The following is a 20,851-nucleotide window of genomic DNA, read 5'->3' on the forward strand; positions in this document are numbered from 1 at the left end:
AAGAACGTCTTGCTGAGAGGTGGGGTGCGGCGGAGGGTATTCCAACAGATTCCTCCTTTAAACCAGGACTTGAATCTTCTGCGCATGTCTCAAACGTTCCCGCTACCCACAAGGCTTCGCTAGACTCTTTCAATCAGCTCTGCCACTCGCCCGCCTACGCGCTAGAAGAAGATTGTCCCAGTTCGCGATCCGGCGCTCACGGCGTTGCTAGGCGACGACAGCCGTTTTTTCCATGCCGATTGGAGCTCAGATGAGGCGTGGTTTTTTCAGCCCTGGCACTGCGCATGTGTGCGGCCTACGATGGAGGAGTCGGAACCCGAGCGGAAGGTGGGACTGAGGTTGGGTCCACGCGAGGGGTTGCGGGTAGGGGGAGGGGCCGCAGTTGACTCGGGTCTCCGCAGCGGGCTCGCACGAACGAGGCGACTGCGGGTGGGAGCCGCTCCGAGGACGAAGATGAGGACGACGAGGACTACGTGCCCTACGTGCCGTTGCGGCAGCGCCGGCAGCTTCTGGTGAGGGGCCTCATCCCAGGTGCAACGGCGACAGGTCCCCGGCCGTCCGCGGGAGGGGGGATATGGGGGGCGGTAGCAGTACCCTTGGGACGTGGTTCTGAGGAAAACCAGGGACTAGTGAACCTGAGTTCCGGACAGACGTGCGCCCAGTGCACACGACCCCCTTCCCGGAAAAAGCCAGCAGCCTAGGTTCCGACCCTCCCCGGTGCTGTGCCCCACCACCTACCGGGTCTTGGGCTTGACTCTGAGGGACACTGGTGGAACCTCAGCTCCAGAAGCTGCTGCAGCGAAGACGCAAGGGAGCTGCAGAGGAAGAGCAGCAGGACAGTGGCAGTGAGCCCCGAGGAGATGAGGACGACATCCCGCTGGGTCCTCAGTCCAATGTCAGCCTCCTGGATCAGCACCAGCACCTCAAAGAGAAGGCTGAAGGTGGGCAGAGCAGGAAGGAGAGAGGTTGAGCCTAGGACACAATGCTCCTGGTTCTCTGACATCTTCGGCTTTCTTTCTCAGCACGCAAGGAGTCCGCCAAGGAAAAGCAACTGAAGGAAGAAGAAAAGATTCTGGAGAGTGTGGCTGAAGGCCGAGGTACCATTATAGTTGGTGCAGACAGGTTGTGTCCCAAGGGGTCTCCTTTGAGAGGCAGGAACCTCATTGAGCTATGTCTGTCTCCTCAGCCTTGATGTCAGTGAAGGAAATGGCCAAAGGCATTACCTACGACGATCCAATCAAAACTAGGTATGCCTTTTCAGTCAGTGTATGCGGATGCGGCTAAGACTGGCGGTGGGGCCCAACTGTACTGTACTGTGTTGACCCCTCCTGCCCACTGCCTACCCGCAGTTGGACACCCCCGCGCTATGTCCTGAGCATGTCAGAAGAGCGGCACGAGCGTGTTCGGAAGAAGTACCACATCCTGGTGGAGGGAGACGGTATCCCGCCACCCATCAAGAGCTTCAAGGAAATGAAGCTCCCTGCAGGTACCTGAGGAGAGGGAGGCACTGAGCCGGTTTACCATCTTCTCTCTGGGACAGTGTGTCCCAGTGCCTGCTCCCTACGCTCAGCAATGGGAATGCAGAGTTGGATAGAGGATGTCCCCCTGTGGTTGTTGGTGGCACTTAGTTGGGAGGGAGAAGCTCTTTTGAGACAGGATCTCTTTCTGCAGCCCAGGCCGACCTCAGATTCAAAACAGTCGTCCTGCATCCTCCCTACCGAATGCTAACGCTAGCGTTGTAGGCATGGTCCCCACGCCCTGTGAGGAGATGCAGGTTTGAAAGCGTTGTCAGTGCTTGTCCTAATTGCCCCAGAACATGGCATGGTCAGGCTTCCCTCAGACTCAGACCCAGTGCCTGTGCCTCCTGGGTACAGTGGTAATGGGCGCGGCCCACTACTCCTCGATAGAGGAAGGGTCTCTTTAGACTTATTTTCAGATGTCTCAGCTGTCTTCTGCTTCGATGCCGCTTCAGTGCGAACTTAGGCCCAGTCAGCCAGTGGGCTTTGGACCCACTGTTTCGTGACCCCCAGCCTCTGTTTCATGGCTTATAACCTACAAGGAAGAGCTAATTCTGTGGGATTCAGGATTCCAGTAAAACAACTGTTCTTTCCCACAGCTATCCTTCGAGGCCTGAAGAAAAAGGGCATCCTCCACCCAACACCCATTCAGATCCAGGGCATCCCTACCATGTAAGTATGGGCTGTGGGCGTGGCTGTAACAGAGAGGCAGCACCCATTTATCTAACTGGGCCCAGTCCTGAAGCTGTCCTCTCCCGGCAGTCTGTCTGGTCGGGACATGATTGGCATCGCCTTCACGGGGTCAGGCAAGACTCTGGTATTCACACTGCCCGTCATCATGTTCTGCCTGGAACAAGAGAAGCGGTTGCCTTTCTCCAAGCGGGAAGGGCCTTATGGACTTATCATCTGCCCCTCAGTAAGGCAGGCTAACCCAATGGTTGGGAGGAGGGCGGGGCTGGCCTCTGGTACCAGCTTTGTCTCTCCTTCAGCGAGAGCTGGCTCGGCAGACCCATGGCATCCTGGAGTATTACTGCCGTCTGCTGCAGGAAGACAGCTCCCCTCTCCTGCGCTGCGCACTCTGCATCGGGGGCATGTCGGTGAAGGAGCAGATGGAGACCATCCGACAGTATGTGCTGAGGCTCCCACAGGGGTCCCCAGAGTTCCCAGAGAAGCAGAAGAACCCTTTAGCTTAGCGACTGCAGGGTCCTCACAGAGTTCTTCTGTGAGTTCAACCCTTGAGGCGATATGATTTGGGGTTGGATGGAAAACTAGCTGGATACTGTGGGAATAGAACAGATGGGATGTCCCATTCTCTGGGACATTAGAGGTCAGAAAAGGCTGCAGGGAAAGTGCCATTTGAATTTTGGGGGCAGTTCAGGTAGAAAGCTCAGAGATTGAAATCTGGAGTATCCAGAAAAATTAAAACTCTTCACTGTGGTTAACCAAGGAGGCTAAGGTACTGATGTGGGGGCCAGACCTCAGTGGCACCTCTGCTCTGTCCTTTCTAGGTAGTGCAATCCCCAGCAGACCAGGCCCAGAGGCGACAGTCAGAGCAGAGCTCACCCCTGCGTCTGAGGTATTCACAGACTCAGGGAAGATTCAGGCATGTAACAGACAGCCTATCGGAAACATGAGCCCAGCAAGGCCAGCAACGGGACATATGAACCAGGAGTAAAACCTCTAGAGGCTCAGGACAGCCCTCGTGGGGAAGGCATGTCAAATAGTGCAGCCCAGAGAGGGCCAGCCCCTACTAAATAAGCTGCCTGTGCTAACAGAAGACAGCATGGGAGAAGCTGAGAGGCAGTGGGGAGGCAGCAAAAGCAGAAGGCAGTGCAGTCTCTTGGTAGGTCACAGGATACCCAGGTACCCAAAACCAGGGTTTCTTTGTTCTCAGTGGTGTGCACATGATGGTAGCCACACCGGGACGCCTCATGGATTTGCTGCAGAAGAAAATGGTCAGCCTAGACATCTGCCGCTACCTGGCCCTGGATGAGGCTGACCGCATGATCGACATGGGCTTTGAGGGTGACATCCGTACCATCTTCTCCTACTTCAAGGTGCCTGACCCCTGCCTCACTCAGAGCTCAGGAACCCCGCACATAAACATTCATGTACTGCGTGTTGAGCTGCAGGGTCCCTGCCTCTCAGGGTCTGTGGCTCAGCTGCTCAGTATCCCCATCCCCATCCCCCATGTGCCCTCTACCTAGTCCTGCATGCCCTTAGCCCACTGGCTCTTGACCTCCTAATGCTGAGACCACAACAGCTCGTCACAGCGTGGTGACCCCAACCATACAGTTATCATCACTGCTCCATAGTGGTAATGCTACTGTTAGCAATTGAATTGTAAACGTCTGCTACGAAGGCTCTCAAATGGGACCCCTCAGGTCTTAGCCCAGCCCCGGCCTTTCTCAGGGCCAGCGGCAGACTCTGCTCTTCAGTGCCACCATGCCGAAGAAGATTCAGAACTTCGCCAAGAGCGCCCTGGTCAAGCCTGTCACCATCAATGTTGGTCGTGCTGGAGCAGCCAGCCTTGACGTCATCCAGGTAGGCACACACTCCTAAGAGGCAGAGTCTTGCCAGTATAGACTAAAGCTGGCCTTGTTCCCTTGAAGCCAACCGAAGAGTCTTTTAACCAAGGCCATTCTTAGGCTGTGTGTCCTTCATGGCAAGAGGCTTCTGGTCACCTAGCACAGACTCAGAGTCCAGTTACAGTGTCAGGGCCATGACTGGTGAGCTGAACCTTGGGATCCCCTGACCTGCTCCCTCTGGTGGCAGGAGGTGGAATATGTGAAGGAGGAAGCCAAGATGGTGTACCTGCTTGAGTGCTTGCAGAAGACGCCCCCACCTGTGAGTAGAGCTGGACCAGGCTGGCCCCAGAGTTCCTGTGTTGAGATGGGATGGATGCTGGGCAGGAACCAGTGTGATACCTTCTGACCAAAGCGGCCTTTTTGGGGCAGGTACTCATCTTTGCAGAGAAGAAAGCAGATGTGGATGCCATTCACGAATACCTCCTGCTCAAAGGAGTTGAGGCTGTGGCCATTCATGGGGGCAAAGGTCAGGATGATCAACACATTGGCAAAGCCCTACTGCCATGACAGCTTCCTTCCCCGTCCCCTCCCCTTCCCTGCCTGGCTAGCCTGCACTACTCCTAACACCCCTGCTCTAGTTCTGACACCTACCTGACCCACCCCAGACCAGGAAGAGCGGACCAAGGCCATTGAGGCATTCCGGGAAGGCAAGAAGGACGTCTTAGTGGCCACGGACGTGGCCTCTAAAGGCCTAGACTTTCCTGCCATCCAGCACGTCATCAACTATGACATGCCTGAAGAAATCGAGAACTATGGTAGGGAGAGTGGGGCATTGGAGCTGCACAGAGGAGGGTCAGGCCTCTGGGTGGTAGAACCAAGGCTCTTCTTTCCTTGCAGTGCACCGAATCGGCCGCACTGGGCGCTCAGGAAACACAGGCATTGCCACCACCTTTATCAACAAGGCCTGCGGTGAGACTCACCACAGCTACCTTGGCTCTGCCTTGGGTCTGAAGCCAGGATAGACCCTAATGGTACTCATTTTCTCTCTTCCCTCAGATGAGTCAGTGCTCATGGACCTCAAAGCCTTGCTGCTGGAGGCCAAGCAGAAGGTACCACCTGTTCTGCAAGTGCTGCACTGTGGGGATGAGTCCATGCTGGACATCGGAGGTAAGTGTTGAGCAGGGGCCCTCGACTCTGGTCTACAGCTGGTGGCTCTGGGCTGGGAAGGCAGACAGACTGAAATACCAGGAAACCTGTCCTCTGCTGGGGTCAAGGTCCAGGACCTGAAACTCGGTCCTAAGACCTTGCTGACCCTTCTCTCCACCCCCAGGAGAACGGGGCTGCGCCTTCTGTGGAGGCCTTGGTCATCGAATCACTGACTGCCCCAAACTCGAAGCTATGCAGACCAAGCAGGTCAGCAACATTGGCCGCAAGGACTACCTGGCGCACAGCTCCATGGACTTCTGAGCTTCCCTCTTCTCCCCAAGAGTCCAGTCCCAGGACATCAGCCATGTGCACACCAGCCCTCAAGACAAGAAGCCAGCCTCCTTGGCCCAGCTGGCCTGGGCCACCCCAATGCCCCCAAAATTACTATTTTTGTTCTCTTCCCCAGCTGCCATTAAAGCACAATCCCTTTTCTTGGACCAGTTCTTCCTCCCTCCCTCCCTTCCTCCTTCCCTCTCCCTCTCACCCACCTGCTCTTTGGGTCCTACACAAACCTCTGCCTCCATTACCACCCTGAGGCATCTGCATCTCCCAGAGTTGCCAGCCTGCTATACAACAGACTTGCTGGCTGGTGTCCCCATCTTGGGTCTCAGGATATCTGGTCATTAGCTAACTCAGGAGCCACCACTGTGGGTCACAGGGGAATGATTGTGTTCCTGGTCTCCCTGCCTGTCTGACTGTGCCATCGGCTTCAGTCTTCCTGTGGTGACTCCAGGGCTCCTGACGCCCTCTGACTGCCCCTCCCTCCCTGTGCAAGTTTGCAGCCAGAATTCCTCTGCTCTACCTGCTGAGGAAGTGGCCGATGCCACAGGCCTGCCATTCTGGCCACAGGCGCCTTCTACCCCTGTTCTGCCTCACTTTCCCTGGGCTGTAAAGACTGAAACAAGCCAGGCTGATAACTGGGGAGCCACAGGTAAGACATGTACATGCCGATGGCCTGTTGAAAGACTGGCTGGCCCACCAACCCAGCCGGGGCTTCACTTTCCTGTAAGAAGGGGCCAAAGAGGTGGTACAGCAGCACCCAGGTACTTGGAGCTCTGCACCGAGAACTGCAAGGAGAGGTAGCAGTCCCTCAGGCTAGGTCTGTCGCTCAGCGTGTGGCCTCCGCCAGTTACTTAAGTTATCTGAGCCTTGATTTCCTCATCACTGAACTGTCAAGAGAACGAAAAGCACAGGACCAGGCTGTGTGAGCTCAGAGCTGCCTGGACCACAGCCATGGTGGGCACGGAGCTGCCTGGACCACAGCCATGGTGGGCACGGAGCTGCCTGGACCACAGCCATGGTGGGCACGGAGCTGCCTGGACCACAGCCATGGTGGGCACAGAGCTAGGTGCCAAAGGCCTCTTGAGTGTATTTCCATGTGCACTGTGTGACAACACACACACACCCCACAAACAACATTCCTCAGCTGGGTTACAGCATTCTTCCCCAAGGTGACATTACACAGGTGACAAGATACTCCCATAAATTGTATTCATGCAAAGCTCCAATACTGGCCTCCAACAAGGCAGGTCAGGTGGGGTGGGGTGGGGGCAGAGTCACTGGGCAGGAAGCAACGCTTAAAGAAGCATGTGACCTCCCTGGGGAGCGCACTGGGGGCCTGCCGCCCACACATGTGACAAGCAGTGAACCTGGATATGGAGCCCTTGTGGCCTGCTACCTCATGTCTGTTGTGTAATGCTTCACTCTCCAGTTTTGGAGAGTGGTCAAGGAAGGCCTCTAGGAAGAAGCAGCCGCCTGTGGCAGGGCAGAGCAGTGGTAAGGGGTGCCTAGAGGGGACGGATCTGAAGAACTACACCTCAGGAAGTAAAGGCGAGAACAGATGGGGTGGAGTTGCCCAGACTAGACTCAAGGGGGAACAACAAGATTGGTGGACACAGCTGGGGTGGGCCTAAGTGGGGTGAGATGAAAATGAGCTTTGGAAACATTTCTGATTGACCTGGGAATGTATGGCGGTTACCTTAGCATGTCCAAGGCCCTGGGTGGATCCCAGTGCTTAAGAGCACGGCAAACGTGCCACTCAGAATGGCAGCCACTTTAGCAATCTGGTAGAGAAGGGTCGGAGGCTGTGCAGCTCCCATCCTCACGTTGCACAGCTGCCTGGGAATGGGGGAGGGTTCGGAGCTTGTGACTCGGCATCCACCCTGTGGTCAGACACTCAGATCCAGCTGATCCAGGTGCATGCGCAAGAGGCAGTCCTCACCCCCCACGCCACCCCGGACCCTGCTGGCTTCAAGCTCCCCATAGGCAGGTACGGTTTCTTGGAACAGCAAGGACCCTAAGGAAGAGATTTGTTCTGAGTACTGTCCTTTAAACCAAGACCGGGCTCCCCTCCCCCTGGCCCTGCAGCTGTCTCTGGACAGAGGGAGGGGGAAGTGGCCAAAAAACGAGAAGTTAAGAGAAGTTCCTGTCCGGCTATACCCAGTCTCCTCGGGACTTCAGAACTGTTGTGGCCATGGAATCTGTGGAGACACCTGTCAAGGACGGCCTCCTCTACCAGCAGCACATGAAGTTTGGCAAGGTGGGAAGCCCAGGCTGCCAGCCACGGGCAGAGGAGGGAAGCCCCTGCTTAGCTAACCACACAGCTGACCTGAGATAACTGGGAAGGGGGTATGGGTGAAGTGAAAGCTGGAGACAGGAGGTTCTTGGCCCAAGAAGGTTAGGGATGAAGCCTCCTCCCTAAGCCAGCCTCATACCGTGTTAGAGATGCCAGGACCATGGAAGCGTTGTAGGAATCAAAACCTGTGTGTCCAAGGGTTCCAAGGCTCCTGGAGAAGGCCCAGGCCTGTGTGTCAGAAGCCCTCTGAGGACGGAGCAGACAGGCTGGTTCTCCTGGAGAGGAGATGGGCTGGGAATCTATCTTTTTTTCTCCTTGAGCATCAGACTGTACACCCACAGTTCAACTACAGCTGCTCCTGGGCAGATAAACCGTCTGCTGCCTCTGCGATGTCATTTGCATGTTTCCTTCCTTACCAGCATGAAGCAGAGGCCGCCTTCCCACCCCACCCAGCCCATGGCCCAAGTGCCCTTTCTGGTTGTGTAACAGCAGTGTCAGTTGGTCTGCCCCAGCCATTAGATACTATTAACTGTGAAGGTCATCCAGAACAGGGCAAGGTGTGACCAGGGCTCAGGGCTGACCAGCCCCAAGTGTAGATCTCTTCCTGCCTACCCCTGCCCCAGCAAGGCCTCCTCCTTCCTCAGTACCCTAAGTCCTAGGGAGGCAGAAGCTAAGCAGCTTGTACAGAGCCAAGGGGCAAGGGTGGCTTTCTTCCCAAGGATCTCCTTTCTTACAGAAATGCTGGCGCAAAGTGTGGGCTCTGCTGTATGCAGGAGGCCCGTCGGGAGTAGCTCGGCTAGAAAGCTGGGACGTTCGTGATGGTGGCCTGGGGCCAGGAGGTGACAGGCCCGCAGGGCCTGGCCGTAGAGGGGAACGCCGGATCATACGCTTGGCTGACTGTGTATCTGTTCTGCCGGCGGATGGTGAGAGTTGCCCCAGGGACACTGGGGCCTTCCTGATCACCACCACTGAGCGAAGCCACCTGCTGGCTGCACAGCACCGCCAGTCATGGATGGACCCCATCTGCCAGCTGGCCTTCCCGGTGAGTGTAAAGTGAACCAGCCTGCAGGGACCACCTCACCCCGCTTCCCCATGTCCTTGCCTAGTCAGATCCGGCCGAGTGGTAAGTGTTGTCCAATCCATGCAAATAGAAACCCATGAAAGAGTCCTGTATTCTCCGCACGTTATAGAGCAAAGGAAACTGTAGGTCAGGAGGACAAGTGGGTCTGAGCCCCGAGGGACAAGAGCAAGCACACAGGGCAATGGTCTGAGACGGGTGGCTGAGCCAAATGGACAGGTACTACAACACAGTGGTATCATAGGCAAAGGTCCTGGGGCAGGGAAACATGATCTGTTTAAAGAGCCAAACAACAGCTAAGACACACAAGAGTCAAGACATTTGGAAAGGTCAGCCAGAGCCTTTTGAATCCACCTTGGGCCATGTGTGGGTAAGAGGTTTTATGATGAACCCAAGAGGATGGCTTTGGGTATTAAAGCCAGGGGCTAATGGTTGTAAAGCCTCAGGCTAATGGTTGTAAAGCCTCAGGAGAGTTTACTTTCAGACAAACTCTCCTGACTTCCTCACCAAGTTGCTCATGGAGCAGCTGGAGAGGTGCTGCTCTTGTCGAAGGCTGGTGTTCAAGGCCCAGCCCACACACAGCAGCTCACAACCGTAAGTCCCAGGGGCTTCGATACCCCCTTCTGACCTCCATGGGCACGATACACATGTAGAACACAGACACGCATGTCGGCAAAATTGATCGTGAGGTTATCATATGGCTGCCGTTCTCCCACTTGAGGTATAGCCAAGAGAATGAAAGAAGGTGCAATGTAGGCCAATGCTCACAGCAACACGGTGTAGTCACCCAGAGGTGAGACAGCACGTGACCCCCTCACCCCCTCAGGAAGAGCTAATCAGAACCTCACCCTGGGCAGGGTGGTACTATCTGTAACCTCAGCATTTGGAAGGCGGAGGGAGAAGGGTCATCTCCATGGCCAGTCCCAGGCTAGCCTGGACTACTTGGGACCCTGTCTCAAAAGCAAGATAAAAAACAACTAACGTGTAACTACGACATGAAAGACATCAGAAGGTAACGTGCTCGATCTCCTAATTTTTAAAACCGCGACCCAGAATAAGCGCATCCACACAGACAGACAGCAGGTGCTGCCGTGCGAGGGAAGAGGGCTGGCTGCTGGCTCACGGGGACGGGCTGTCATTTGAGATGGTGACAGGCTCTGGATTAGGTGCTGCTGCCGGCTGTACGCACATGTGAAGCCACTAAAACCCACTGAACTGGGTACCTTAAAATAGTAATGTCCAGGGCTTGAGAAATGACTCCGTAGCGAGGAGCATGGACGGCCCTTCCAGAGTAGTAGAGTTCAATTCCCAGCAACCACATGGCAGCTCACAACGTCTGTCACTCCAGTTCCAGAGGACCTGACACCCTCACGCCAATCCAATACACACAAAATAAAATTGGATAAATAAAAAAAAATGGTAATGTTGATTCGTATTGTTTGTTTGTGTTTGTAGACAAGGTTTCTCCATATAGCCCTGGCTGTTCTAGAACACACTCTGTAGACCAGGCTGGCCACCTGCTTACCTCTCAAATGCTGAGATTAATGCTACCCCCACACCACCACCTAACCACACCACCTAGCTTATCACTCACTTTTTTTTAAATTAGGAAATGCATAGGGAGCCAGGCAGTGATGGCACACTACTTTAATCCTAGGTCTTGGGAGTCAGAGTCTAATGGATCTCTTGAGTTCAAGGCTAGCCTGGTCTACAAGTGAGTTAGTGAGTTCCAGAAGAGCCAAGGCTACACAGAGAAATCCTGTCTTGAAAACAAAAAAGGAAAAAAAAAAGTGCAGGTAGAGGAAGAGGAGGCTGGGATTGGCTTTGGTCACGCTCCTGGGTCAAGGTGACCATGATGGCCATTTCCTGACAGATAGGACTGGCTATAGGATGGAGGTCAGGGAAGGTCAAAGGTCACCTGCAAGTGGCTTTCAAAGAAGCCTGGACATTTGCTTGACGCTACCCCTGCCTCTTCACTGCTGCACACCTCCAAAGCTTTGTGCCCTCCATTGCTTAACCCCTTAGAGCACCAGGCATAGTCCAAGCCCAGTGGGGAGTGTTGCCCCAAAGTACAGATAGGAAATGGCTCAGGAGAGCCCAGAGCCCTGGAGTGTGGGTCAGAGTGAGACTGATGGCGGAGAGTGAGACTGACGGTGGAGGCTTCGTCTGCTGAGCCCACGGAAGGGATGGGGAGGAAAAACAGGGTGGACTCTAATGGATGACTTAAATCTGTTCCTCAGAGTACCGGAGAATGTTCCTCAGGATCAGGACAGGCTGAGAGTCCAAAAAGGGGCTTTGTCCCCATGGAGGAAAACTCCATCTACTCCTCCTGGCAGGAAGGTGAATCAGGGGAGACCCTGGGGCAGCTCACCCCCACCCCAGTAGCGGCGTCTGGGAACTGATGAAATGCCCTTGCTTCCCGAGTACAGTTGCTGAGTTTCCGGTGGTGGTGCAGAGGACAGAGGCCACCACCCGCTGCCAGCTGAAGGGACCCTACCTCCTGGTGCTGGGCCAAGATGACATTCAGCTGCGGGAGACTTCCAAGCCCCAGGCCTGCTATAGCTGGCCCTACCGATTCCTGCGCAAGTTTGGCTCTGACAAGGTGAGGTGCTAGGTAACCTACTGGTGTCTTGTAGGGAAAGGCGGTAAGTGTCCTGGCTTCTTGACCACTGATCCCTGCCTGTGTCACTCGTGTGCAGGGTGTGTTCTCTTTTGAGGCTGGCCGCCGCTGCGACTCAGGAGAGGGCCTTTTTGCCTTCAGTAGTCCGCGTGCACCAGACATATGTGGAGCTGTGGCCGCAGCCATTGCCCGTCAGCGGGAGCGTCTTCCAGAGTTGGCCATGTCCCCACCCTGCCCCCTCCCTCGGGCCCTCTCCCTGCCTTCCCTAGAGCCCCCTGGAGAGCTTCGGGAGGTGGCCCCAGAATATGAGCTGGCCCCTTCCAGAAAGCTGCCTCTAACTGATCCTGGACCTCAAAGCCTACCCCTGCTGCTCAGCCCCACACAAGACGGGACAGCCTCCAGTCTCTATGCGTCTGTGTGCAAGCAGACCAGCAAGCACAAAGCCACCGTGGAGCATCTCTACGAGAACGTGTTCATGCTGGAGGCCAGCCCTGGGCTGTCCAACGGGGGTCCTGAGGCCCAAGAGGGCCCTCCTGGTGGCCGCAGCCCCCTGGGCAGCCCCATCTACCATAACAGCGAGGAGCTGAGTTGGCCTGGCTCGGCCCACGACAGCAATCTGGAAGCCCAGTACCGGAGGCTGCTGGAGCTGGAGCTCGATGATGCTGGAGGCGCCGGGCGTCCTGGAGCACAGACAGGCATCAAGGCCAAGCTGGTAACCCTGCTGACTCGTGAACGGAAGAAGGGCCCCGCCCCCTGCGACCGGCCCTGAAGGCCCGTTTGGCCTCAGCAGGGCAGAGGTGATGTCCTAAAAAAACATGAACAACTTTTGACCTGCAGGGACAAGCCAGGAGGCTTAGTGAGGAGCCACACTCTGCCTACCTCCTTCCCTCAGACTGTGTACAGATTGACCAGTAATAAAGCTTGCCTATCAACTTCCCCTCCGTCCCACCTGCAGCCCACAATCCACGCTCCCTCACTTTCCCCTGGATCCCTGTTGGCACACAGTACCCTTGTGCTCAGTGTAGCAAACGCCAGGCCTCGGCTGGACCCTGAGCCTGGCTTCAGCCACCACTGGGCTCTGTGTGGTTCTGTGCAGCAGGGATGTCAGGCAGAGGGAGTGTGAGGTATGGTGACAGAAGTGCTCCAGAACTGAGTCAGAAGGGTGGGCATGGCCCAACGAGGCAGGCTGTGCAGGTGGCCTTTCCAGGCTCAGGACAGTCTTTCACAGACCTCATGGTGCCTGCAGTTAACTGGGTCTCATCCTTGGCAAAGCGACTGTTAGACTTGGCAGGGAACCATAGGAATGCTGGATCTGAGGGGGTAGAAGAAGACAGAGCAGCTAAGCTGTGGTGAAGGTGCCGTGCAGAGCGGGTAGGGGGTGAGGGACAGACAGGAGGCCTATCGCTCGCTCGTTCACACCCAAAACGCTCATGGCTGATGGGACTCAGGCAGTCAGCAGACATATCCGGGGAACCCCTGGCTGTTTCATCAACTAGAAAGAAACTAAAAATGTTAAGATAAAGTCATATGGGAAGGGAGTCAGAGCTCAGTGGCGTAGGACCTACCTAGTGTGAGGTAGACCCTGGGTTCAGTCTTCAGCACCATACATACAGAGAGAAGAAAATACACAGGCTACATTACTCAGGAGGCAGAGGCAGGTGGATCTCTGGGTTTGAGGTCAGCATGGTCTTCATAGCGAGTTCTAAGCCAGTCAAAGCTACAAAATGAGAGCATACCTCAAAACAAATAAAAAAAAAAAACACTCCCAAAAGAACCCCACAACACCAAAAGACTAAACTATATATATTAGACCTAATTCTCCTAATCTCTCTTAAGATTTTTCACTTGAGGGATTGGGGATTTAGCTCAGTGGTAGAGCGCTTGCCTAGGAAGCGCAAGGCCCTGGGTTCGGTCCCCAGCTCCGGAAAAAAAAAAAAAAAAAAAAAAAAAGATTTTTCACTTGAGGTGAGGTAGGGCGTTAGAAAGATGGCTCAGCAGTTAAGAGCACTGGCTGCTTGTTCTGCCAGAGGATCCAAGTTCAAATCCATCTTTAATTCCAGTTGTAGGGACCCAAGTGCCCTCTTCTGGCTTCCATGAACATGCATGTAGCACACAGACATGTGTGCCCTTAAAACATCCATGTACATAAAGAAACAAGTGAAAACAACCAATTTTTTTTTAACTTTTGTTGAGACTGTGGGTGGGGCAATAGCTCGCTGACTAGAGAATGTGTGAACCCACATAACAGCTGCCTTGAGATGCTACCTGCAACCCCAGCTCCTGGGAGGCGGAGCCAAGATCGCAGTGGCAAACTGGCAAGGCAGACTAGCAGGAATCAGTAAGTCACAGCTTCAGTGACTCTGAGCAAGCAGAATGCGGTAAAGAGAGATGCTCACTGTTGACCTATGACTTAAACACATCACACGAGGGGTTGGGGATTTAGCTCAGCGGTAGAGTGCTTGCCTAGCAAGCGCAAGGCCCTGGGTTCAGTCCCCAGCTCCGAAAAAAAGAAAAAAGAAAGAAAGAAAAAAAAAAAGGGCTGGGGATTTAGCTCAGTGGGGCTGGGGATTTAGCTCAGTGGTAGAGCACTTACCTAGGAAGCGCAAGGCCCTGGGTTCGGTCCCCAGCTCCGAAAAAAAGAACCAAAAAAAAAAAAAAAAGAAAAAAAAAAGAAAAAAAAAAAAAAAGGCCAAGTGAGCCACGGAGAGCAAGCCAGTAGATAGCATTCCTCTGTTTCTGCTACCGTTCCCGCCTCCAGGCTCCTGCATTCATGCCTTGGCCTCCCTCAAGCTGGAATAAACCCTTTCCTCCTGGTTGCTTTGGGCTGGAGAGATGGTTCAGAGGTTAAGAGCACTGACTGCTCTTCCAGAGGTCCTGAGTTCAATTCCCAGCAACCACTTGGTGGCTCACAACCATCTGTAATGAGATTTGGTGCCCTCTTCTGGCCTGCAGTCACATATGTAAATAAATAAATCTTTTTTTTAATTTATTCATTTATTTTTATGTACAGCATCCTGCCTGCATATGTGACAGGTTAAGAGCACTTAACCGCTGAGCCATCTCTCCAGCCCAAATAAATAAATCTTAAAAAAAAAAAAAAAGATTCCAGAGCCTGTTTTCTGCTCTGCTGCTTCTGGACTCTCTCCTTGTGCATAAGATCCTTGTGCTTCTGCCTCCAAGGATCTGGCTTCTTAACCCCTGGACTTCTTGCTTCAGCCGCGCTACTCTATAGACAGAATCTATGAAGCTCACTCTTGCCTTAAACTCATGCCCCAGCCTCTCAACAATGAGATTATAGACACCCATGTTCATCTTGCCCACACGATGGCACGCTCAAGCCCTGTGCTCAAGACAGTGACAGCCTTGCCTCCTAGCATCTTCTGGCTGCCTTTTGCCTTCTACTCCACTTCCTCTACATCTTATACACGGAGTTGCTCCTTCCCTCCTATTTGGATTGACTGATAAAGCCCTCAGCCTCTGATGAATTCCCGGGCAGCTGCCCACATCTGGAAAAATCCACTTACAAAGGCTTGACTATTGTGTAGCACAGACAGGCTCTGCATGCTTCCCACACAGCTCACATCCCAGAGGAGCCCTTCTGGGCTGGTTTGAATGAGAATGACCCCCCCACCCCCAGGCTCATAGATTTGAATGCTTGATCCCCAGTTAGTGGACCTGTTTGGGAAGGATTGAGAGGTGTGGCCTTGATAAGGGGTTAGACTTTAAGGTTTCAAAAGCCCATGCTAAGAAGAGTCTCTCTCTTACCGTCTCCTGCTTGTGGATCAGACGTGAGTTGTCAGCTACTGCTCCAGGGCCATGCCTGCCTTTCCTGCCATGCATCCCACCATGACAAACACGGAGTAATTCTCTGAAACTGTAATCGAGTCCCCGAGTAAATGCTTTCTGGAATAAGGTGCCTTAGTCAGGGCATCCTATCACAGCATCAGAACAGTAACTAAGACATCTTCAAACCTTTCCACTTCCATCTACCCTCACCTCCCAGACCCTGTCAAGAATCAGCAGTGAGCAGTCATGAACTTCCGTCCACCTCTGCTGCCCTGACAAAGGGTCCTTATGAATCTTTTTCTTTCCTGTCCCTACAAAAGGAGTGTTTGTCTCTAGAGTAGGCTCCCATCCGAGGTGGTTAGTTTCTCCTTGGAATTTTTCCCAATTCATTCATTCACTCATTAATTCATTAATTCATTAATTCATTCACCAACATTAGCATCTTGCCATCATTATTTCCAACTCCAGAAAAATGGCAAATGCTTTCTGGTTTCAAATATGAAGAACAACCTTCCTTTACCCTCACATTTCCCGTCAGCCTCCTCCCCATTTCTCTGTTCTGCTTCACAGTGGAGCTACTCGAAACAGTTGAATTACTCTCATTTCCGGTTTCACACCCCTCTCTCTCCCTAACTTCAGCTTCCTCTTTTTCTACTTTTCCATTACATAATGTTTCAAAGTCACCAACTACCTACCAGACCAAGCTACACAGTGAGACCCTGGGACCTCTCTGCTCCTTGGCAGGATTCCTTGCCCTGCCTGAATGCTTGCTTCACGGGTCTTTTCTGCTCTCTTACGGCGCCTCCTCCATGGTAACTTGCCTTTTCCCGGTGCTCAGTGGTTGGACCTGAGCTTTCGTCCGTGATAGTTAAATTGTTCCTCCGGAGCCAGACCCAGATCTTCCTCTGTCTTCTCTGGATCCTCTCAGGATTTCTTTCAGATAAAAGTGTAGTTCAGCCTGTCAGATCACCCAGAAGCCTTTGAGAATGCCCCTGGCTAGGCTCACACATACAGCTCTGATTTGTTTTGTTTTTGTTTTATTAGTTGGGGGACAAGGGACTTTGGCATTGGTGCTTAGTTTTCCAAATTCTGGGATTATTCTGACATGTGTCCTGAGCTGATTACCCCTGGCATGATTAATCACTGGCTTTGTTTTTCTTAAGATTTGCTTTTTTTTAGCGGTTGGGATTTAGCTCAGTAGTAGAGCGCTTGCTGGGTTCGGTCCTCAGCTCCAGAAAAAAAAATTTGCTTTTTAATATGTAGTTGTGTTTTCTGAGACAGGGTTTCTCTGTATATCCCTGGCTGTCCTGGAACTCAGAGATCCATCTGCCTCTGCCTCCTAAGTTCTGGGTTCAAAGGTGTGTGCCACCACCCTTGGGGATTCACTTATTATTATTTTATATATGTGTGCATTGCTTGTGTGTCTGTGTGCACTGAGTATGCAGCCTGTGGCAGCCAGAAGAGGTCAGGGGGCTTAGATGCCCTAGGTCTAGAGTTATGGACCCATTATTAGTCCATGTGGGTACGAGGAATCAAACCTGGGTACTCCGCAAGAGCAAAATTGTTCTTAACTGCAAAATCTCCCCAACTCTACACATCACTAAAATTTAAAGGCCATTTAAATGCTGGTAGCTTCTAAAGGCATGTCCCCCTTCAACATAGACTTTCTGGGGTCCAGCCCAGATGGAGAGATGGCTTAGTGGTTAAGCACTTACTACAGCTTTACCAGAGGAACAGAGTTTTGTTTTTTTTTCTCAGCCCCAACATGCTCACAAATGCTATAGCAAGGAATAAAACAACTCTTTCTAATAAATCCTTAACCATACACGCACTCATGCACTCACACACACATGCATGCACTAACACACATACACGCTCACACACACGCATGATCACTCACGTGTAGTCCATACTCCCACTCACATGCATGCATGTGCACACACGCAAATGCATGCATGCATACATGCATGCACGCACACTCATACGCACGCACACACACACACACACACATACTTCCTGCTCACTACAGATTTAAGAACTGTGTATCTGGATATCTAAAGACATTCCCAGGGTCTAGGGCTGTAGCTAAAGGGTACAGTCTGACAGACATCAAGCCCTTGCTCACCAACACGGCTGAGAGAGTATCTCCCACTTTAATGTGTGACGAGAAGTTAGAAGTTGAGGGTCTGGCAGTACTGTCCCAAGTGTGTTTGAGAACAGAAAGAAAAGTCTAGAAGAATGTTAGGGCTGTGAGAGTCAGGTAAGCACATCGCGTACCCAAGCAGTCCTGGAAAACGGCATCGGCCACAGCCAACCAAGCAACTGCAGAGCTACAAGGCCAGGAAACCTCATCAGAGCTGCAGCACGGACGCCTTCTCCCTCGGTGGCAAGTCCAAGCCCTTGCTACTTCACCAAATACTAGGACACACTGAAGTCCTAGTCATAATCAAAACTGGAATCCAGAACTTTCATTAGAAGCCTGGGTCTGTTAACCTCTCTGTCATTTAAAAAAATCCCAGTCTCAGGGCTGGGAATATGGCTCAGTGGTAGAGAGTTTCCCAGAATGTACAAGATTTCGTGTTTGATTCCCAACACTGCAAGAGAAGATAATATAATTCTTAGCTGGGGGTCATGGCCCATTGTAATTCCAGCTCTAAAGGCTGAGACATGATAAAGAGTTCTAGGACAGCCTGGGCTACAAAGAAGTAGGCTAGCCTGGGCTACAAAGAAGTAGGCCAGCTTGGGCTACAAAACGGTAGCCCAGGTAGTAAAGACCAGACTAGGCTACACAATCAAGACCTGTCTTAGCAATCTCCATCTTGGTCCAACCAGGTTAGAAGAGATAGTCTGGAGACTTTCAGAACTAAGAGGGCTGGCCAGGGAGCGGCAGGGGTTCTGGCCACCAGAGGGCGCTGTATCCTTCCTAGTCCGTGCCAGTTCCAACCCCGAGGCTGTGTTCCTGGCAAGATCCCAAAACAAAACGGCACCCAGACTCAGACCTTTCTGTGGAGCAAGAGAGGGTCCTGGAGGTCTTTCCTGACAGCCAGCAGGTGGCCAGGAGACATCAAATTGCCGTCCTCTTTCTTTCACTGCCCCTTTGCAAGGCTCCGTGTGCAGGCTAGGGAGGCCCACAGGACAACAGAGGCACACCGTATGTCACAGGCTGGAAAGTGCTGCAGGGGGAAAAAAAAGTAGGTTAAAGGTCTAGGGTGTGGTGCAGGTATGGTAGCAGGGAACTGCCGCTTTAACTATTTAAAATGTATTTGTTTATTCTCTTTTGTCTAAGTATTCGCCTGCACGAATGTCTGCGCACCACATACGGGCCAGGCACACAAGGAGGCCAGAAGAGGGTATCCGAAATCCCTTGGAACTAGAATTACAGATGGTTGTGAGCCACCCTGTGGGTGCTGAGAATCAAACCCGGGTCCTTTGAAAGAGCCATCTCTCCAGCTTCTGGAGCTGTTTTAGATGGGATACTCAGAGAAGGGCCCAAGAGGAGGCAGTATTTTTTTTTATAAGATTTATTTGGGGTTGGGGATTTAGCTCAGTGGTAGAGCGCTTGCCTAGCAAGCGCAAGGCCCTGGGTCCGGTTCCCAGCTCCGAAAAAAAGAAAAAAAAGATTTATTTATTTTATGTATATGAGTACACTGTTGCTATCTTCAGACACACCAGAAGAGAGTATTGGATTCTATTACAGATGGTTGTAAGCCACCATGTGGTTGCTGGGAATTGAACTTAGGACCTTTGGAAGAGCAGTCAGTGCTCTTAACCACTGAGCCATCTATGCAGCCCCACCCCCACCCCCAGGAGGCAGTATTTAAACAGAGAAAAAAAATTAAGGCTATTAGGTCTCTTGGTGTGTGTGTGGGGGGGGGGGGTTGTTTGAAGCAAAAGGAATTACAAGATGCAAAGGGGCCCTGAAGCAAGAATGTGCTTGGAGGTGTAGAATCAAGGCCACAGCGGCCTAAGGGAAGTGGGCAATCGTGGAAGAGGCTTGGCCAGTTGCATTTCCTTTTTCCATCTTGGAGATTCAGACTTAGCATCTAGCCCAAGAAGCCAAGCACAACCTCCTCCTCTCCCTTATTTTTATCATATTTCTTTTTTTAAAAAAAAAAATCTTGAAATGTAAATAAAGAAATATATCCAGTAAAAAAATTTTTTTTTTAAATCTTATTTTGAAACAGGGTCTCACCAAATTGCTCTGGCTGGCCTTGAACTTGTAACCTTCCTCTTCCCCAGTAGTTGGGGTTGCACAGGCCTTGTGCTGCCAGACCTAACCCTTGACCCAGTTTCTTAGCCTTGGGTAGGTCGTAAGGATTTTAGTTTTATTTTAAATCGAGTGCGAGCCCACTGGCATGCTAAAAGGATGAAGTGCGATCTCTGCTTTAAGAATATCACATCAGCTATGCAAGAAGACTGTGAGGGAGGCGAGGGTGAGAGCGGGCGGCGGGGTCAGCGAGGAGGCTCCTAGGTGTTGAAGCATTCCAGGGCGGTGGGTGGGACAGCAGCAAGGGTTAGCTGCGAAAACATGAAAACATCGTAGAGTAGAGGTGGAATCTGCAGAGATGATGAGAGGAGACAGAACCAGGCAGGTGAATGACATCATTGGCTGAGACCAGCAAGGAGTGAGAAGTGCAAACTTGGATTGGGTCGTGTGGTTTCAGAAACCTCCCTGGCAGGCTTGTAGATGAGGAATCCATCATTGACACCTACAGTTCTTTAGTTCTTTGGCCACTTTCAGTGTTATTGAAAGCCAAATTGGGAGAGTTAAGGGCTCTCTTAAGGTGGGAGTTTAGTGACCAGATGGCGAAGACTGGAGGCAGATGAAGAGTTATAGAGGGAAGGAAGCCTTGAAGCTAGAGACATGGTGATTTTAGATAAGGGAGCTGCTGGACTTGGTGGTGTGATCTCAGCCCTCTGGAGGAAGAGCTGGAAGGTCTGGGAACCCATGCAAGTTCAAGCCAGTCTACACTAGGAGCCCTTATTTTATGTGGATGGGTGTTTCCCTGGTATATGTATGCTTTGTGTGCGCCTGATGCCTGAAGAGGGCAGAAGAAGGCATTGGGGGTTGGGGATTTAGCTCAGTGGTAGAGCGCTTGCCTAGCAAGCGCGAGGCCCTGGGTTTGGTCCCCAGCTCTGGGGAAAAAAAAAAAAGAGAGAGAAGAGGAGGAGAAGGAGGAGGAGGAGGAGAAGAAAGAGAAGAAGAAGAAACAAAGGAAGTAAGAGGGAAACCTGATCAACCTGGTGTAGATCAGCATTCCTTGTCAGGACAGGATGAACCCTGAAGGCTGCAACTGACTTGACTGAGGTCATAGGAGACCTGGAGAAAGCGTCAAGAGTACTATAGGTGACAAGGACAAAGGGGAAGTGATGGAGACAGAAACACAGCAAACAGCTGAAGAAGGGTTTTTTTTTCCTTCCTTCAGTTTTTTGAGACAAGGCTTCATTATGTAGCCTCAGTTGCCCTCAAACTCGTTCTGTAGATCAGACTGGCCTTGAACTCAGATCCACCTGAAGAGGATTTCTCCAAAGGTGACAACT

General features: G+C 52.3%; 2 protein-coding genes and 1 non-coding gene across 6 annotated transcripts; all 3 read left to right on the plus strand.

The window, feature by feature from the left end:
• The first annotated feature begins 155 nt into the window (after positions 1–155).
• Positions 156–5,688, plus strand: Ddx41 (DEAD-box helicase 41). Of its 2 annotated transcripts, NM_001108046.2 has the most exons (17): positions 296–327; positions 402–512; positions 782–941; positions 1,023–1,097; positions 1,187–1,247; positions 1,350–1,486; positions 2,117–2,189; positions 2,280–2,433; positions 2,507–2,643; positions 3,412–3,574; positions 3,930–4,061; positions 4,293–4,364; positions 4,475–4,571; positions 4,711–4,860; positions 4,943–5,014; positions 5,102–5,212; positions 5,376–5,688. In NM_001108046.2, exons 1-17 carry the CDS (start codon positions 301–303, stop codon positions 5,510–5,512), a joined length of 1,869 nt encoding a protein of 622 aa, NP_001101516.1. In that variant the 5' UTR covers positions 296–300; the 3' UTR covers positions 5,513–5,688. The 2 variants fall into 2 exon arrangements, 1 of the variants encoding a protein (NP_001101516.1); XR_005495290.2 differs by lacking the exons at positions 3,930–4,061; positions 4,293–4,364; positions 4,475–4,571; ... (2 more) ...; positions 5,102–5,212; positions 5,376–5,688 and adding an exon at positions 3,026–3,093 and having other exon boundaries at positions 156–327; positions 3,412–3,469.
• Mir3542 (microRNA 3542) lies at positions 4,839–4,955 on the plus strand. Its single transcript, NR_037316.1, has one exon. It is a non-coding gene; the product is annotated as a microRNA 3542 (primary transcript).
• A 1,200-nt stretch (positions 5,689–6,888) lies between the features above and the next one.
• Positions 6,889–13,907, plus strand: Dok3 (docking protein 3). 3 transcript variants are annotated; one of them, XM_063276336.1, is made up of 7 exons: positions 6,889–7,027; positions 7,424–7,520; positions 7,619–7,790; positions 8,563–8,868; positions 11,145–11,244; positions 11,334–11,506; positions 11,604–13,907. In XM_063276336.1, the coding sequence occupies exons 3-7, from the start codon at positions 7,725–7,727 to the stop codon at positions 12,291–12,293; spliced, it is 1,335 nt and encodes a 444-aa protein (XP_063132406.1). In that variant the 5' UTR covers positions 6,889–7,027; positions 7,424–7,520; positions 7,619–7,724; the 3' UTR covers positions 12,294–13,907. The 3 variants fall into 3 exon arrangements, with proteins under 3 accessions (XP_063132406.1, XP_006253681.1, NP_001100806.1); XM_006253619.5 differs by having other exon boundaries at positions 7,695–7,790; NM_001107336.1 differs by lacking the exons at positions 6,889–7,027; positions 7,424–7,520 and having other exon boundaries at positions 7,701–7,790; positions 11,604–12,461.
• The last annotated feature ends 6,944 nt before the right edge of the window (positions 13,908–20,851 follow it).

This window comes from Rattus norvegicus, chromosome 17 (genome assembly GCF_036323735.1).
Source record: "Rattus norvegicus strain BN/NHsdMcwi chromosome 17, GRCr8, whole genome shotgun sequence".
NCBI classification, from domain to species: Eukaryota; Metazoa; Chordata; class Mammalia; order Rodentia; family Muridae; genus Rattus; species Rattus norvegicus.

What these genes read in the sequence shown, in the direction of transcription:
- Ddx41 (NM_001108046.2), top strand. Translation starts at nt 301, where the DNA reads ATGGAGGAGTCGGAACCCGAGCGGAAG. An exon ending in GGAAATGAAGCTCCCTGCAG is followed by an intron (nt 1,487 to 2,116) that starts GTACCTGAGGAG and finishes TCTTTCCCACAG; the next exon opens with CTATCCTTCGAGGCCTGAAG. An exon ending in GGCCATTCATGGGGGCAAAG is followed by an intron (nt 4,572 to 4,710) that starts GTCAGGATGATC and finishes GACCCACCCCAG; the next exon opens with ACCAGGAAGAGCGGACCAAG.
- Dok3 (XM_063276336.1), top strand. Translation starts at nt 7,725, where the DNA reads ATGGAATCTGTGGAGACACCTGTCAAGGACGGCCTCCTCTACCAGCAG. An exon ending in TCTGCCAGCTGGCCTTCCCG is followed by an intron (nt 8,869 to 11,144) that starts GTGAGTGTAAAG and finishes TCTGTTCCTCAG; the next exon opens with AGTACCGGAGAATGTTCCTC. An exon ending in GCAAGTTTGGCTCTGACAAG is followed by an intron (nt 11,507 to 11,603) that starts GTGAGGTGCTAG and finishes ACTCGTGTGCAG; the next exon opens with GGTGTGTTCTCTTTTGAGGC.